The following is a 19,386-nucleotide window of genomic DNA, read 5'->3' as shown; positions in this document are numbered from 1 at the left end:
TACCATCTCCACCCTCCAAAAAGTCACAGACATCACAAGCCACAAAATATTGGTATAAAATTACTGTACTTACATTTGGTTGACTAGAAAATTATCCTTCAGATAATCTTCACTACTTGGGTCCCAAGCTACACTGGCCCATACCCAGGCCCTTGGAATTCTGTGGCACTCCAGGGCTGATTTCTGCAGCAAGGGTAAGAGAATTCTGCGGCAGTGACAACATGCAGACGTATGCAATTCTGCACCTGCACCATCCACTGTCAGCTGCAGAATTCTAGTAGCCCTTGCTTCTTCCAGGAGAGCCATTTAACCCCTTGTGGATGTGCAGCTCAGGTGCGCAAGAGTGGACAGGCACCATGCACACCAAGGCAAAAATGGTGTGTGGAAAGCCGGTGGCCATGTGCATCCAGGCGCACGGCACTGGGCTTCAGCCTTGGAGCTACTGAAGTGGTGAAAATTCTAATGGTGACTGCCAAAAAGACACGACAAAACCCAATTGACATGTTCAATCTGGAGGCAGCTTCCAAGCAACTAGCCAAGGAGGGAGCAGTCTGCTAAAGTGGAAGAGTTTTTAGAATGGTACTGGCACTACTTTTGTACGGAGTTCTGCTATTTGAAAAGAACACCTTGGAGAGAGCAGTCCCCTTCCCCACAGGGCTTTCTTGGCTTGTGATCGGCAATAATGGTGTGGCAGCACACGAAAGCTAAGACTGCTCCGTGGAACAATGATGTCAGACAGCGGATTAAGTGGGCACTGGAATGAGAATCCATCATCCTGGTGTAGCTGGCAGGGTATTACATTTGTGTGTCTCCATGGCCCAGGCTAGATTCCATGACGGATAAATAATCCTGGATGCCGCACAGGACCTAAGCCCCTGGCCACAGCCTATAATTCTCTCGAATAGCCAGAGGTTACTTTCTCAGTCTGAACAACACTGTCTTACATTGAAGTTGTCCCAGTTACACTTTCAAGTGAACCCTGGGATCCCTGATGACTGCAAGCAGAAATACTTACATTTTCCCTATGAAGACACTCAGGACCATGGTCTCGTCATTCAATCCCAGGACCTCAGAGAGACGGCGGTATAGCTGGAAGGAACAGAGCAACGCAAGTTAAAAAGAAGCCAATGGAATTAGTGATACTTTCGCTGTAAGAGGCTGGGACTCTACTGGGGATGCAGCCTGAGTTTAAAAATAGCTATTTCATTTCCCTGAGAACTAGGGCCTCCGAGCAGTTAAGCATGGAGAGCATTTGATCCACGACCCACATTTATGAAGAGACACGATAGCTCTTATTCATTTTCTTCCCCGCTCCATGCAGCACTGACAGGGATCTGTCTAGTTCATGCTTTTCAAGACCACCAAGAGAAGGTTCCTGCCCTGAGGCACTCACATTCTTACTCAGACTGATATGCTACGTGGGGTAACAGGTCAAACAAGAGAAGAAAACGTTGTTGACCTGTAAGATTTTTCAATCCTCCTTTTCATTCTAGCAAAGTTTATCCCCAGCCAGGCTCACAGCAGCTACAGATGCTGTATACAAAATCTGGGCATTCACTTTCTTTCTCAGAAGGGGGATTCCAATAGCTGCAATACTAACGCGGTTTCTCTGCTGACAGCAACGAGTACAAAGAAGCAATGAACTCCGCACTCATATCCCTGTGATCTAGCCCCACTCTCAAACACTCCTAAGCCCTCTGCACCTTCAGAAGCAAGAGTGTCACCCTGGTGCTTTAATCCGTGCCCCTGAGCCCATAATTCAGTATCGCCATCAGAATGGCTGAGTGTCAATTTTTGGAATAAAAATGGCATAGTTTCTCTCAACTCCCTTTTCCTGGGCTACTTTAAGCTCCAAGTACACCAATGTTAACTTCCAGTGTATCTTATGAGAGAACACACAGCAGAAAAAGTGAGAAAGGCCCACTTCCATAAACCCTTCCTTGTCTGCAAAAACTGCCCTTTTAGGCAGCCAACGTACCATGTTTCAAATCAGTGCAAAGGCTAGGGGTTTTTCAGAATGTCTGGAAAAAATTCCAGTAGGTTTTAACGAAGTATCTGAACCCTACCCAGCCCTAACACCTCTCAGATACTTATATGGCCCCCCATTACCCTAAACACTTCGAGGCATTCAGATCCTAATGCATTTTCCCCCTCATGTCACCCCTGTGAAGTAGGGCAGGGCTATTAACTCCCATTGTACAGATGGGGAACTGAGGTACAGAGAAGCTAAGTGACTTGCCTAAGGAAGCCTGCGGTGGAGCAGAGATATGAACCCCAGGTCTCCTAAGTCCTAGGTTAGTGCCCTAATCAGACATTATCTTACTGACAAGCAGCGCCAAAGCTGCACTGCTGAAGCTATCATTGTAAGACTGGGTATGTAGAAGGCAGGAAGGATGGGGGCTTCTAACAAGCTTTTTCTTTCAAGACAAGAGCAGATTAAGGTCTAGCAGCTCATATGCCAAAAGATGTGAAGACATTATGGTAGCCAGCAATGCCTCAAGGCTGCATGGTAGAGGGAATTACCTTGGAGGATTTCTGCACCTGGTCTCCAATGTAGATCTTTCGGAACTGCTCAAAGAAGCTCAGCATGGCAAGCTCCAGTTTCTCGTTCCCAGCCTGTGCCAGGCGAGAGTCTGTCAGGTTCATCAACTGCAATACCCTGAAGGGAGGGAAAGAAGAAGCAACAGATCTACCAACCACTCTAGGAGGACAAGAAATACCAGCCTGCCTGAAGACTGACAAGGGTGAGCAGAAAAGTGATTTCAGGCAGCTGGTATCATTTCGAATCTGCGTATGGCTGAGAACCCCTTTTTGCTCTCTAGGAGGTGGCATGGTGGGCCAAGAGTGATCGAAACACAGGAATGACATTACCTTAAACTAAAGTAGACGACCAAGAGTCAAGCCCCCCGCTCCCTTATGCGGAGGAGCCAGCAGAAGGCCTATGCACCACTTTAGTCCCACTTAAGATACGGGCAGGGGGTGGGGAGGGGAAAAGGAGAGGAGACACAGGCCTTGGTGCCTGCCCTCCACACAGAGGGGAATTTTCACCCCCTACAGAGCTTATCAAATGCCGAAGTTCAGTATGTTCTCCAAGATACCCCCTGAGCAGAAGCCTCCAGCTCTCACTACAAGACTGAAGAGGCATTTAAGTGGGCACCTCCATCCCCCACTGATTTTTGTTATAGCCATGTAGGGCTTGTGGATAATGCCCATGAATGATCTACTGGGGTAAGAAAGGTTTTCACTGACTGAGGTTATAAACCCATGGGGGGGCGGGGAAGCAAAGGACAACTCTTTTTTGGAAGGTGGCCCAAAACTAATAGGGAGAGAAAAGATCAAAGTAAACAGACTAATATGAGAAAGTCTCTTGTGTATAACATAAACAGAGGGCAGCTCAAAATGGTTGAGGTCTCATATCTTCCCTCCAGTAATGCACCAACCGCAGGAGAAGCTAGTGCTCGATTTACAGTTCCTCATTAACAACAGTTATCACACAGCCAACTTCCATAAATTCTCAGATTCAGTCCTCTTGATCCAAGAGAAGCAGAATTAGCTTATGTTCCACACGGAATTTTGCTCAGCTTAGGGTTGTTTAAGAGCCATAAACTGCATATTAATTACCTATACCAAATAAATCAGCAACTGTGCTAACAGAAGGCTTACAGTTCTGAAATGCACTGGGTTCTACTCTGCAGTGGGCATTTAAAAAATAGGAAAAATTCCACCCTTACATACTGTCCCCCATGTTTATTTGGCTCCCTTGCCAAACACCTCTGCAGACATCCAGGTTTAGACAAATCCCAACAGAAGTTTGCTCAGTGGGTCTAGCCAGTGCTATCAATGTCTTTGTTCGAGGGCCAATTCCATCCAGTTATTTTTAGTAAGAAGAGAAGAGGGAAGGGAGAACACTTAAAGCCACAAGGAGAATTACTACCATGCAGCCACAAGAATGGAACATAGCGCAGCTAGAAAGCATTCAACATTCCTACCGACAAACCAATTCGCCGTCCATCGCATCCTGCTCATCTGTGCTGGCGAATGAAACCCTGCCACCAATCACTGCCCCGATGATATAAACGAGCCATGTCAGGCGCCCTGAAGCCAACAGAGGACATCAGAAACAAACACTTCACAGGCCACATGGTAGAGAGAGAAAAAGGGATTCTTTGGGTTTTTCTCTGGCAAAGCCAGGGTTCATGAAGAAAGATTTCTTAAAAGAGCATATTTTAGTCCTCTGATCAGTGGCGTAGCCAGGTGGAGAAAACAGGGGGAGCGGAGATAAAAAGGCACCACCCACTTATGCTCACCCGCCAGCGCTCTGGGTCTTCAGCGGCACTTCTGCATTGGGTCCTTCACTCGCTCTGGTCTTCGGCAACACTGAAGGACCCCTCCCCCGCCACCGAAAACCGGAGCGAGTGAAGGACCTGACACAGAAGTGCCGCTGAAGACCCGGAGCGCCGCCAGGTGAGTAAAATTTAAAAAGGTGCCAAAAATTTAAAAAGGCTCCACTTGTGCTGGGCGGGGGAGTGGCCGCTGCCCCACTCCCCCCGCAGCTAAGCTATTGCCTCTGATCAAGAAGCTAAAGTTACGCCAGTATTACCTGTTTTTCCATGTAGTGGAAATTATGTACAATTTGCAGGATCAGAACTGCAGTCTGATTGCTTCAGAGCATCATTTCTAGCGGCAGTGTGCTCACAACATAAGATCACCCTCACCCCAGGAAATTCCTTTAATACAAGACCAGAGTCTGTAGACTTTTGGAAACATTACTGTATGCTCAAAGAGGAGCACTTATTCTCTGAAAGCTCACAAGGCTGATATGACAGATACTCAAGTCCTAATCATCTGAAGTGGTAATGATTTAATTACAGCAGTATAGTAAAGCAGCCCAAGGCCCGCCCAGTGTGGATACATTTTTATTGGAGTAACTTTTTCCCAAACGGGACGTGGGGTTATATCTGTGTAACTATAATAGGTAAAAAACCCACCCCTCTAACTGAAATCATTATACCTGTACAAAATCTGTGCATAGACCAGGCTGAATGCCCAAGCCACATGCCCATATCCTCAAGGGACTGCTTGTAGGACTGGATCTCTCCTGATATGATTCCATTAGGAAAACGGGCTTTTGGAGTTGTAGGTTTTTTGTTTTTTTTGGGAAGGGGCAAACTGATCAGGGCTCCCTGGCCACTGTTCTTGGGAGTGCACTCACCTTCCTGCACTGCGATGTCCATGGGGCTGGCAGTGGCGCTCTGTAGCAGCTCCTGGAAAGTCTGGGCCGCCTGGTCAAAGAGCTGTACGAGGAGAGCACAGGTCTTTTCATACTCACACCGACCAATGGTGGACAGCTGATCTAACTGCTGTTGCACAAGGCCAGTGTCGTCTAGTGGATCTTCCAACCCATCTCTGCATGGGGAGAAAACAGCATTATAAAGGAACTTTAATACCAGTGCTAGCCTAACCCACAACACAAGCTTATTTCCATCATGGAAGACCCCTCTCCTAGGCATATGGCTATTTTTAAAATCTGATCATCTTCTGAACCTTTGCCTCTGGTAGCTGTCATGGTGGAGCATTGCACAGACTGACGTAATACAACCAAGTGATCATCAATAGTGTCCTCTTGTTTTATGGGCACAGAACTAACTAATAGAATTGGAAGGGCCATTACAACCTGCAATGAGTAAGTTCTTATTGCAGGCTTAAGACAATATTTGTCCAGGGCTTTAGAACACAGCACTTTACCTGTTTAAAAAATGCCAAGTATTGAGGCATCCGGTTGTCCTTGTGCTTTAGTTTCTTCCATCTAATAAATTAACTTTAATTAAAATATACTACAATATACAAGGATGGCACATCTGATTTTGACATCTCTCCTGAGACACTCCATTGACAACCAAAGCAAAACATCCTGGGGCCAGCGTCAATACTCTATTTGCTTATACATCTAAAGCCAAAGACCCCTGCAAGATTTTCCCTTATGTGCTTCAGGCACTGTGTAGAACTGTTCATGTATCTCTAGGCTTCCCTTACCTCAGTATGATGTGCACAGACTCCAGCCTGGACGTGATGTAAGCTTTCGTGACCTCTGGAGTGTATGTTTCTAGCATATGAGGCTCTGTGGCTTTAACATATGGCACTGATGCTGCCAGCCGCTGCCAAAGGCTTAGCAGATAATGTACGCTGTTTGGTGCAAACTCCCAGTGCTACAGGTACCAAGATAGAGAAAGGAAGAAAGCCAGTGAATTTAGGATCATGCAGAATGTCACATTTGTCTTGAGTGGCTTGCCAGTGGGAGAGCAGCTATTCAGAGGCTTTACAGGATGCTTTAATGCTTCATTTTCCTATATAGCACTGAATTTAAGTCAGCATCCAAATTCCAGGAGTGCCTAAGGAAGAGAACTGTTCAGCAAAAAAGCCAGAGATACTCCAAAATGACTTTCATGTGATTTAGCCGAGCTGAAGCCTTCAGCTCCCAGTGCAGGTCTGTAAATACAAGCTTGCAGGGTTAGATAGGGAACCTTGGTGCCCTCCCTCAATCCTAGCACCCGTCTTGTTGCTTTCTCGCCTCATTCATCTTAGCATTGGAGTGTAGTGAGGAAAACATACATGGCAGTACAAGAGTCATCATCTGCTGAACTCCATCTCTATCGTGGCTCCCTATGCTCAGTCCCTTCAGTGGTACACACCTTCCACAGCTCAGGGAAAGCCCCAAGAGGAGGACTGTCAAACCGCTGCACTAGACTTTCAATTCTGGAGACCTGGGTTAAAACAGGTTTTTCTTGAAGTCATTTTGGTGGCCTGGTCCAGCCACTGCTGCTGGACTCCTACATAAGAAAACCAATTCTGTCCTAAAGGGAAGTTACACAGCTGCACAGTAATATGCAGAGTTATTGACATTTACATTACATAAAGGCAATACTGAAATTCCCCTGAATTCACAAATCTTAACAACATTTGATATTTCTAAAAACTACACCCCCCCCCCCCCCCAATTGTCTGCAGATCAAGCCTACCAGTTTGCAGTAGTTACCATGGAAGAATTTTTAAAATACCATTTTATTTTGTACAGCGATGTAGTTGTATGCTGCACAGCAGCAGAAAACACAGAGGGAACCTTTGCGTGATATTGATGGTATTAGCAGTAGAACCACCCTCTACACTACATTTTAATAATGGGTTGATACATTACACTAAAATAACCGTGACTCAGCAGTTGCTACTGATTGGACATGGGAAAAACTCCAGAGCTGTAACTACAACCCTCCCCTCATGGGTTTTGCAGCCAGAGTTCATGGTATGGTCAATATTGCACAGCCAGACTCTCCTGTTACAAAGCCTGTGTGGATGCTGCAGTCTTGTTGCCATTGGGCCTGACAAATTGGCATAGCCACTGCAAAGTAAATGCAAGAAGGGGAACTCCTCCACTTTGAGAAGTGCCAACAAGGCCAAATGCAATGAGTTCCCACCTGTAGGCTGGTCACGGTGAAGTTGGCAATAAGTCGGATGACCTCAGGGTAGTTTTCCACCTTCACCAGCTCTCCCAGTTGATAGTTGCTTTTTAATCGAGCCAGCAACCTGCAGAACTCATGGTAATTGTTTGGGTCTGACAAACTCTTGGGGAGGAAGAGAACAAACAGTATGTCAAATCATGAGACAGGTAGCACTGTCTAGTGTTTTTGAGCATAGGAATGGGAGTCTGGAGACCTGGCTTTTATTCCCAACTCTGCCACTGACTCACTGCGTGATTTGGCAAGTTATTTTATCACTCCGTGCCTCAGCTCCCCCATTTCTAAAAAAGGGGTAGGGCTTGCCCACCTCTAAATTGCTTGGAAATCCTTACATGCAAGTGCAAAGTATGATCTCTCAAAGCCACATAGTACAGATCACCGGCTAAAATGAAACCCTACCGTTTATGGCAGGCCTTGGAACATGTCTAATGTCTGGCACCCAAAACACCAGCCTGTAACACACTTAATTCACATTCGCAAACTACACAAGGTTTAAACCACAAGGCTCAAGTATCATTCTCAATAAAAGGAAGGCTTAGCTTCTTCCAACACAGGTAAGTGATATTTAAGTGATTGGGAGCAGGAGACTAGAGGAAAGAAGTTAAAGACGACAGACATTAAAATCATCTAGTCTTTCTTCCTTGGCCAGTGTAAGATTGTTCCCATAAGCATATTTTCAGCAGTTTTGTCCAGTGAAAGTCTCACTTCTCTGTTCTGCAGTGGAGTAAACCCCACCATTAGTCTCCCAAGCCTTACTGATATCAGTGCTGTGAAGTTTACCATATATTTAGCCTAAATTTCATCCCGCTTTGTCTGGTTCTAGCCCTACATACTACACTAAACAATTCTCTTCCATCCCTGGGGTTTACACTTTTTAAACCTTCACCTCTGACCATTATTCTCTCCTTTACCTTTAGTCTCCCACTTAAATGAACTATACATATTTAGTTCAACAAACATTTTAGTTGCTCTTCTCTGATCTCCCATCATCTTCCTCTACATTTTTTTTGTAATGGGCGTGTGACGGGTTCCCCCCAGGGTGGAACTGGGGTACATGCAATCCAATGAGATATTAATGTCTCTCAGATCAAGATTTTTAGAATGATACCTCACAAGGCATACTTTGTACAAAACATATCCTAATTACATGACAGTGGTGAATATTGGCGTGCCAGGTTGAAAGAGGGTCCCCTGACAGAAGAGTAGTTTTTGGAAACAAATGTGGCAATTGCAGTAGAGAAAGAGCACTAAGAAATACCTGGCTTCTGATATGCTCACCTGGGGGTTTTCCAGTATTCGTTTAACGCCATCAACGAGATGAGACAGGAACTTTGCTCTCTCTGCATTGTTAAAAAGGGATCTGCGGACAGAAGCTATCTGGACTAAGCAGGACAAGACCTAAAGGAAGCAAAAGGAATAAAGTGGAAAGATTTTATTCAGACTGAAGGGAATAGTTTGAGGAGTTGCTTCCCTTTCCAGAGAGAGTAGTTCATTCAAGTGTTCACGATACTCCTTAGCAATCAAACTCAGCTGCTATAGTTCAAAGGGTGGTTTTAAAACGAAACTACCTCCAAACATTCTCTCTATGAAAAGAGAAAAATAGGAGACATCCAGTGGAAACAAGCAGGAGGGATTAAGAGACTACATTATACAGGGATCATCTCTCCAGCTTCATGGCTCAATGAACACCCAGCTTTAGGAAGGCCCTTCAAGCCTTAAACTCCATTACTATGTTACAGTCTCCACTGTGTTGTCATGTGGTGACAGAGAAAAAGGATTTCCCCAAATGGTGAAAGCAAAAATGCAGGTTGTGCCCTCTTATCTGACTCGTGTCATCTGCTATTGTGTGTAAACAAAGGCTGACTTGAAAAATACTGGCAGTGGGAGGAAAGCCTGCCAGCCTCTCCATACAAGAGTTTAACATGGTCTAGGGAAAATATGAGAGAAGGAAGAATGGCAAGATGCACATTTAAGTTAAAGCACTTCCATCTCAGCCTCTATTACATTTAAGCTGAAGGCAGATTTCAAGGATGCAGTTATGCAAATGAATCCATTACCACACTACTCAATGGTATTATGAACTTCAGGAACATTAGAAGCAAATTAATTATAGACTCTTTGCACTGAGGCAAGCCCTGATTCCTGCAACCAGCCGAATAGCTACCTGCTCTGCTGTTAAAGCCCCTCTGGTTCTTGCTTGCTCACACTTTTAATGATCAAAGCTCAGAGCAATTACTGGCTTAATTGTTTTAGATTTCTGCTTAACAGTGACACTTGTTCTTTAACTCTCTCAATTATTTGAGGCTTAAATCTCAGGCTTGGCTAGCACTATATAATGAAGTGACCAGCTCTGTCCTACCTCTCCTAGAAACATCCTTTTGAAGAAAGATCCTCCCTTTTCCAGCCAGTTAAGAAGTGTTTCCATTGCAGCATGCGTCTACGTTAACTAGGAAAAATATTTAGCCCACAGTATTTAAGTGCCTATATAAGCAACTGGTCCAGTTTTACCCCATGCTGAAATATTTAGTGCTTTTAAGGGAAACAATCTACCAATAGGCAAACTATGCAAGTTTCTCCCCTTCCTTCCTTCCTTTCTTTGCCTGTAATGACCAGCACTGGTGATAGCCAATTTTTAAGATTTCTGGAGCAAAGATGTTTAATGCTTTGCTGGGCTTCTCCCTGAACAGCACCTGAAGGGCATTTGCAGATTCTGCTTCCTACCATACCACAGACGCACACAGATCAGAGCAACTTCCAACTGAGAAACATCTTTGGGTGTGATTCTTGCTGACTGGCCAGCATAAGAGAGGTTTCCTAGATTTGAATGCTTTACGCACATTGAGTCCAGCCACAGAGTGAGCAACTCCATGCACTGGCTCACTCTGTTATTGGATCACCTGGTTGCTGGTTGGCAGACAGTATTTTAAAAGAAAACATCCAATCACGTGACTCCGTTACTTGGGCTGATGCTATTGACCCTTTCACCATGTGGTGAAACAGTCTTGTCCAGTGGAAAGAGAATGGGACTAGGGGTCAGGCTCTTGGCTTCTACCTCCAGCTTTGCCGCAGACGTGCTGTGTGATTTTAGGCAAGTCATTTCAACTCTCCGAGTAGCTTTCCCCACCTACAAAATGGTCATACCATCACCTAGCTCCCTCACGGGCAGTTGGGAGGCTTCATTCACTTACAGCACTTTGAGATTCTCAAATGGAAGGGGCAAAAGAAGGGCAGGAGTAGCAGTATTTCATACAAATGAGGACTGCTTCTTAATCCACTCCAAAAACCCCTGGAGGTACCAAAACTATCAACACTAAAGAGCTTGGCACAGCTGCCCTTTGGTCTTTATGGGATAATACTATATTATCAAAATAAGCAACTGTTCTGAACGTATATTTTACATCATTTTAATCAAAAGGCCAATATCTCAGGCTCATATACCAATGAAGTCCTTAGATATGGCTCTCCCTGTGCTGTAAATGCTTTCTGATATTAGGGGTCATAAGAACCATGAACTCTGAACTCACCAGAGGTGAAAACGATGGAGGAATGGAATGATACAGGTCAAAAAACAACTGTAGGGTCGAGGAATCCAAGAATGCTGAAACAGACAGAAAGGAGCACCTTACTGTGGACATCTGCATTATTGCATTCTGTGGAGTACTTTGCTTACAAAGACACTTTTATGCTTGTCTGCCCAAAACTACAAAAGCATGCACATTCTTTATGCTAGAAGAGATTACATTACGGAAATGCTTTCAAAGACTTATAGTGCTATATTCCAGAGCCTCCTCTTCCAGAATACACATATTAAGCTAGAGAAATAGAGCAGGGCATTTAAAAGAAGCAATCTGTGACTGCAGAATGACTGCTAAGGACCAGGAGGAGGTCAAGGATGGACACTGCTCCAGGTGTCCCTAAGCCCTGCCCCTGCCAGAAGCTGGGACTGGATGACAGGGCACATATCACTCAGAGTAGCCCTGTTGTTTTAATTCCTTCTGAAGCATCTGGCACTAGCCACTCTCAGAGACAGGATGCTAGGCTAGACCGACCATTGGTGTGACGCAGTACAACCGTTATATCCTTAAGTGACAAGTGCAGAAGTACTGCCAAGTAGTGCAACATTGTCTTGACAATTGTCTAGTCAGGGAATCCCATTTTTAAAGCGAGTGGCATGAGAGAAGCTCTGGATTTCAGAACTGACAGGGCTCCTTTCTGGCTTCTTTTCTTCCCTTCTACGAGAAGTGTACTGAAAAAAAAATTGAGCGGTCCACACAAGCCAAATTTGTGATTTCTGAAGTTCACATAGCATAGGATTGAAGGGCCAGGAGGAAGGGTGCTTGTGTGCTTTCGGACCAGCCTTTACTAGCAAAAAGAATCACATCTGTAATCAGGTTAGTGGACAACAGGGCTGTACACCTGGTTTCCTGACACATAGGTCTATTTATATACTGTAGACCAGTGCTTCTCAAGCTATCTGATGTGGGGGACCGGCATTTTTCCCCCCAGTGTGCGCGCAGACTGGCAGCTGATGGCTCGCAGACCACCACTTTGAGTAGCACTGTGGTAGACAGAGCCTTGGCCAGCCATTTGGCACACTGAAGAAGGTACGCCTGCTTCCCCTTCCCCCCTGGAGCATTACCTGATCTCCAACTGGTTGGAATCTGCACTGTACAGAGATCATCTGAGGACTCATCTGTTGATGTGCCAATGAAATCAAAGTTCAGGCAATTGTGTGTGAGCTTGAGTAGCTGCATGAGCAGGCCGTGCTGGCTTTCATCATTCAAGTTCAGGTTCTTCCCTGAAGCCTACAGAACACAGTGGATAAAAAGAACAATGCGGTGGCTGAGCCAGGAGCACAATTGCACTTCAACAGGCGGGGACATCCGTAGGTATCACATGCCACCTTCATGACAAGGCTGAGACACCACCTCAGACAACACGCTAAATATCCCTGGTGCCCCATACTTTTACAACAAAGAATCTGTATTTGGCTTTTTAGTCCTTACATAAAGAGGGTGGACAGTGCTTCCTTTTCACTCAGCAACAATGCTTGCCAGCCAGTAATTATTCTGGAAGATCCATCAGATTAGGAAATTTCTCAGTTGGGTAGAACACAGGAAACACACTATCTGGTTGACATGCATTTATCAGCAGAGGCTCCTGTTACTCCATCACACTCTCCGGTAGGGAAACAAGTGCATTCACTATGTTGCACAAACAATCTGGATAAACCCTACTCCAGATTCAAAGCTCTGGGACTAGATACAACGATTCTGAAGCAACACAAGGTGATTAGTGGGTTCATGATGCTAGATCAGCTCATAGCTGTTTTATAGCAGCACATAGGTCTGGAGTCTGGAGACAAACTAGAAGGCCTGTGCTTTGCACATTTGCTCTATGCTTTTCATAGAGAAACTAAACTTCTTCTACCCTAAATCTGCCACAAACTGATCTGGTCAGTTGCAATGGGACCCACTATACTGTTTCACTGATAGTTGGAATTGTCTGCCACAGCCACTCCAGAATGTCTACTAGATGGCACTGTTCTTCAATGACTGCTTAATTGCACTGTTTTATGACAGTGATATAGACATAATCATTAGCTCCTAGCAGCCCAATCCCTTGCTCCCTCCAAGGGAAACCAACTAGAGTCATTGGAGGATCACCCTGGAAACATCTGGTTTTATACACAGGAGCTTGTGCAAGCTGCCAAACAGATAAAGGAATAACTGGGGTAATGGGCATTAGTCACAGGAAAATGAGGACATTAAATAGGATAAAAGAAAACATCACAATTTGTCCTTAAAATTGGGGCATGGGGGCATCCAGGGAAACAAAAGCGGGATGACTGAGAGGTAAAGATACATAAAACTGGAGGCTGTATCCCCAATGAGTCATGTCATTCAAGCCTCCAAGTTTCATTTCATCTTGAGGGACAAATCACAAATAAATCATGCAGGCATATGTCACATACAAGAGTTTTCTAGGTAATATTTTAGTTTTAGTTATGAATCCATGGTAACATTAAAAGGGATAAAGGCAAGATAAACAAATCTTGTTAAACCCAAACTCTTTACCTGTATGACTAGCAGGACTAGAGATTATTCAGTCTGAAAGGTTTTTCCAAGTGAAACTTGTTTTTCACCCTTTATGCAGTTTGTTTACTTTAATACTGCACTCAGTTTGAAGGGTAAAACTAAACTGGTGAATTTCACGCTATTTCTATGCAGTGTTATTTCCCAATTTTCACACACTGGCACAACACTAGTTGTGATCACGGTCCAACGGGATGTTGCCACTTTGAATGGATCTTGGGACCCTGTAGATCCATTTCTTATTTGGAAGAGAAACCAGGTGTGGAGTCAGGATTTTATCAGTGTAATTTCTTTTCTTACAAAAACATACACAATTGCTATGTTCTTGAATAGAGGTGGTAACAAACTGCCTAAGGCAACTGTCTCTTGCAGAAAAACCTTTGGTAAACCACTGATGCCCTATTCCAAAAAGCACTTGCCTTGGACCTCTGCCTCTAGAATTCACACCAAACTACACATACCTTTTCCTTCTTCACTTTATACCTGGGAAACCACGAATTCAAGGCTCCCTTCAGACTGCATACTCTGGGAAAGGTGGCAGGGCCATTAACCTTCCTTTTGTACAGCTGCTCAGCAGCACAAAGGAATTTTTGCAAGACCTAACAATCCAGACAAGGGCCATGTCTATATTAGAATGTTGTTCCTGCTTTAATTATACCGGTGTAGTAAAAGTGGTACGATTCCTCTTGTGGGAACGCAATTATATCACTATAAAACAGTGCTTTATACAGGAATAGCTATCCTGGTATGGAATGGGGGAAAATACGCCATCCGAGGGGTTTTCATTTGAAAATTTTAAAAAGGTCATGACATTTCTATCTTTGGTTTGTATTGAACGAAGTGAATACACAAAACCTTAATCAGAGCCTGACTTACCTAATAGGAAAATCAGGCTGTTCTATGACCTTGCCTGTAAATGAACAGCTAAGCACTTCTGCAGTACAGAGATGTTATGAAGTGAAAGGTAGGAATCTAATCTGAAAATCTCGCTAAAGGCAGATGTGTGGAAAACTGCCACATCTAGAAAGAAAGGACTAGTTTCAATGAAGTTACAGCAGGAAGACGTTTACTGCTAAGTTTGATACAGGCATTTGACCAGAACTGCAGTCTCCCTACCTGTTTCAGTAAGTTACACGAAAGCGTGAAGATATCAAATAAAGACGAGTCTCGGAACGAAGAGGCTATTTTCCTGTGCTTGGTCAGGGGATGGGTGGTGTCCGCCTGGGTAGAGACACAAGCGACTTTTAGGACTAGTTTATAGGAAGGCAAGTAGAATTCACAGGAATGTTATTAATAAAACATTAGTGGCACACTAGGGCATTCCTCCCCCATAATTGCATTGCATCAGTTGATTAAACTGAAGGGACGTTCTCCAATTGTATTACAGTCTATTAACATAAAATAATGGTTCCTGTACTGCCATTAACTTTTTATTGAACTGCTAATAAAACTATATTACCTGTCTAGGGTACTAAGTGAGAACAATGTTCCGAAAATGCTTAAACACACAGTTTCATCTCAAGCAAAAACCAAGTTTACTTGAGCTGGTTTTAAAGCAGGATTAAGGGTAAAATTTTCAACAGTACCTAAGTGATTTAGGAGGCTAAAGTCCATTTTCAAAAACAATTTAATTGTTAATGTCTAAGTCATTTTTGAAAATGGAATGTCGGTAAAATTTTTCAGAAGTCCCCAATATCTAGTTTGGGGAACAGTTCTTGACCTACTTAAACTAGATCCACTAAATCATTCCTGATTGCCCCTTACTCTTTCCACTCCCATCTATGAAAATGCTGGCCAGATGCAGAGTCCTCTGTCACCAGCCAATCACAGTCACAGTGAGAGCCAAATGACAAGATACATGGATGAACAGAAAGTTACAAGAAGGCCTTTGCATTGGTGCCACTTTGGATCTGGCCACGTTTGTTTTTAAACCCATGTACAGGACCTGTAGCTGTACGACAATTAAGTATGCCATGTGTGTTAGGAGAAGTAGTAAGTGGATGTTGCTCGATATAGGATACCACAAGCACATATTAATTTGAGAAATGTGCTCTAAACACTGAATATAATACAGTAAACTACAGTATTCGCACCAGAGATTTTTTAAAAATTCTTAATATTGCAAAGCTGCATTAAAATAAATGATCTATTCCCCCAGAGGCCCATGGTGAATTACTTTTTGGTCTGCAAGTAAAATGTTCTTCCCCCACCCTTACAATCACTCATGGTACATGGGAAAAGAAGGCTTAAATGCCTACATAGACACATACTTAACCTGAAACCTCCTCTCCATTCAGAGTTTCATTAACAGACTACTGCTTGTTACCCTCATTCATATACACTACCTGATCACCTTCCATCTTATACAGCCCCCGTTAGTGTAGGATACAAGCACCTCACAACCTTTATTGTATTTATCCTCACAACACCCTCATGAGGCAGGGCAGTGCCATTATCCCCATTGTGCAGATGGGGCATAGAGGCACAGAGAGACAGTCACCCGCCCAAGGGCGCGCACAGTTTGTGGAAGAGGAGAGAATTGAACCTACCTCTCCCCTGTCCCAGGGTAGCACCCTAACCACTAAACGGATCATAGAATCATAGAATATCAGGGTTGGAAGGGACCCCAGAAGGTCATCTAGTCCAACCCCCTGCTCAAAGCAGGACCAATTCCCAGTTAAATCATCCCAGCCAGGGCTTTGTCAAGCCTGACCTTAAAAACCTCTAAGGAAGGAGATTCTACCACCTCCCTAGGTAACGCATTCCAGTGTTTCACCACCCTCTTCGTGAAAAAGTTTTTCCTAATATCCAATCTAAACCTTCCCCACTGCAACTTGAGACCATTACTCCTCGTTCTGTCATCTGCTACCATTGAGAACAGTCTAGAGCCATCCTCTTTGGAACCCCCTTTCAGGTAGTTGAAAGCAGCTATCAAATCCCCCCTCATTCTTCTCTTCTGCAGGCTAAACAATCCCAGCTCCCTCAGCCTCTCCTCATAACTCATGTGTTCCAGTCCCCTAATCATTTTTGTTGCCCTTCGCTGGACTCTCTCCAATTTATCCACATCCTTCTTGAAGTGTGGGGCCCAAAACTGGACACAGTACTCCAGATGAGGCCTCACCAATGTCGAATAGAGGGGAACGATCACGTCCCTCGATCTGCTCGCTATGCCCCTACTTATACATCCCAAAATGCCATTGGCCTTCTTGGCAACAAGGGCACACTGCTGACTCATATCCAGCTTCTCGTCCACAGTCACCCCTAGGTCCTTTTCCGCAGAACTGCTGCCTAGCCATTCGGTCCCTAGTCTGTAGCTGTGCATTGGGTTCTTCCGTCCTAAGTGCAGGACCCTGCACTTATCCTTATTGAACCTCATCAGATTTCTTTTGGCCCAATCCTCCAATTTGTCTAGGTCCTTCTGTATCCTATCCCTCCCCTCCAGCGTATCTACCACTCCTCCCAGTTTAGTATCATCCGCAAATTTGCTGAGGGTGCAGTCCACACCATCCTCCAGATCATTTATGAAGATATTGAACAAAACCGGCCCCAGGACCGACCCTTGGGATATTCCTCTCATTGGATATTCCTCTCATCTCTCGCCTATCAGTTATCTATTAGAGGAGGTCTGGAAAACAGGCATCCTGTATTCTCTGCATGCCCATTGCTGATCTCATGCACTTTTTGTAAGAGTCAGGATTTGCTTCACTGTTGCTGGTAAGTTTCCCAGCTCTCCAGTGTTGTGCCACAAGCCAGTTGGCTCACCCTCTCCCTATACTCGAGAAGGCAATATTTCAGTACGTGTATTGTTTGTACAGATCTTTGGGACAAAGAAAATGCTAGATTAGTGTAGATATTTTTATATACAAAAAAGTTACCACAAATTCACTTTAAGAAAAAGACCCATACAAGTTACATGGTAATGAATCTGAAATTTATATAGTTATGAAACCCCAAATAAATCACCATCCACTGTATTTGGCACATACCAACACAGTGACTGCTTGCAAGTGAGCGTGCTTTTAGCAATGCAAGTGGTGGCAATTTCAGGAAGATGTCTTTAACCCAAAGTGTATTTAGATAGTATTTTGTGGTAGAATTATTCTCTTACATATTTAAACACGAGATTCATGAATTATGGCCAAAATTTTCTAGCTTTGTTGCCTACAGCTAGGGATTTAAATATGGATTTAGGAAACAACTGGTGACAGAACTTTTTTGTTGATCCCCTCTCCTGTTAGGTGTTAGAACCCTGCAGGGAGATGCTGATCAATATATACTGATTCACTGTGTCTTGCAGGCTTGTTATTTTTGCCCTTATTATTAGGGAGGTGGGAGTGGTTCTCTGGGCACAGGGAACAAAGGTCTGAGGCAGAGAGGTCTCCTGCAGGGAAACTGTAGAAGCATCCAAGGCGGAGGAGAAAGTCCTGCCACAAGTTTACAGTTACTTTGTTGTCTGAGTAACCAATGAAGCCAAATCCCAAGAAGTGAGGTAAATTTGGACTAAACACAATGGGTGGGAATAGATTCTGTTCAGAGCAGGGTGGGAGCTTGCAGGCTCCTAAACAAAAAAAGTGTCCTGATTTTTAGAGAAGCTGAACTTCACTGACTTCAGTGAGAGCGGTGGGTGCTTTGCACAGCTTTAGACATCAAAATGGGAAATTTCTGGCCTATATTGCCTGTACCTAACAGACTGCAAACAATCATTTTTAATTAAGTTATTCAACGCCATGGTAGAATTTCTCAGTTTCAAAGCCTGGGTTGTTTTCAAGTGTTTGCACATGTATTAGCAAAAGCAAAGTTAGTGTCCATATTAATGAGAATTTAAAAGGCTAAAACAAAACTAATTAGTATTGGTCCTCTCAGCAAAAGTCTAGATAATCTCTCTCATCTAAACTAGAAGGGTCCCCAAGGAAAACTGCTCCTTGGGGTGACTGGTGGCAGTCTGACATGCACTAGTAAAATCTGTCTGAAGGAGTCACAGCTAGAAAATAAATTGGGCTTTAGGAGTGTATGATTATTTCCTTCATGCTTAGATTTGACCAATTAATGTCTCTAGTCCCCAGCTTTTCAAATAAATACCAGAGAGGAAGCAAGATCTAGCAGAAATTGGACCATGGGCCTGAAAGACAAGAACTCCAGAATCCTAGTCCTGCTTATGCCACTAATTCAAATGTAGACTTGGTCAAGTTACTTATCCTCTGTGTCCCTTTTTGCCCTGTCAGTCCCTCCCTCCTCCCCGCCCAAAAAACAACCCCAAAACAAAACCAAAAAAGTGTATGAAATAGGATCACTTGGTATTTGTAAGGCACACTGAACATGCTACATGCTATGTATTCGCAAAGGAACTCAAAATATTTACCAGATTTGTTATGTTTATACTCTATATTTATATCCCCATGAAGAAGTTATTGGAATGATTGACAATGCAAAAAGGGTTGTGAATTTTTTTAAAAATGAGAATGCACAAAGTTAAAAAAATGCATAGGAATGGAGGACAAAAGATGCTAATGATGCTTTGCTAATTCATGCTATGGGGCTTTATCCTTACAGGCAAGATTGTACTGGGCAGGAACCCATTTGCTATTTTAGTGTTGCTTCATTTTTATCATAGAGCATTACATCCAGGTACTGGAGAAGATAAGATGCTAAGAGCAGGAGATGGCAAAGAAATCCTTAGATCAGAAGAAATATCAATATCTTACCGCAAAAGCGCATGATAGCAAAAAAATAAAAATCAGCACACAAACACACACACACACAGCAGAACAATACAAATGAGA

At 43.8% G+C, this 19,386-nt stretch overlaps 1 protein-coding gene across 5 annotated transcripts in view; it reads right to left on the bottom strand.

Moving 5' to 3' along the window:
• The window catches only part of XPO7 (exportin 7), a 77,559-nt gene that overhangs the window by 17,779 nt on the left and 40,394 nt on the right, over positions 1-19,386 (bottom strand). For all 5 annotated transcript variants that reach the window (XM_073325061.1, XM_073325060.2, XM_073325059.1 and 2 more), the window contains exons 7-16: positions 14,723-14,827; positions 12,151-12,316; positions 11,036-11,109; positions 8,790-8,909; positions 7,470-7,616; positions 6,034-6,206; positions 5,213-5,406; positions 3,990-4,095; positions 2,524-2,659; positions 1,016-1,089 (exon numbers count right to left, since the gene is read on the bottom strand). In XM_073325061.1, coding sequence (XP_073181162.1) covers positions 1,016-1,089; positions 2,524-2,659; positions 3,990-4,095; positions 5,213-5,406; positions 6,034-6,206; positions 7,470-7,616; positions 8,790-8,909; positions 11,036-11,109; positions 12,151-12,316; positions 14,723-14,827 — 1,295 coding nt within the window. The remainder of the gene's footprint in view (positions 1-1,015; positions 1,090-2,523; positions 2,660-3,989; positions 4,096-5,212; positions 5,407-6,033; positions 6,207-7,469; positions 7,617-8,789; positions 8,910-11,035; positions 11,110-12,150; positions 12,317-14,722; positions 14,828-19,386) is intronic.

The sequence above is a fragment of the Lepidochelys kempii genome, chromosome 26 (genome assembly GCF_965140285.1).
Source record: "Lepidochelys kempii isolate rLepKem1 chromosome 26, rLepKem1.hap1, whole genome shotgun sequence".
In the NCBI taxonomy this organism is placed as follows: Eukaryota; Metazoa; Chordata; order Testudines; family Cheloniidae; genus Lepidochelys; species Lepidochelys kempii.
Note: the sequence above shows the minus strand (reverse complement) of the source record. Positions and strands in the feature narration are given on the sequence as shown.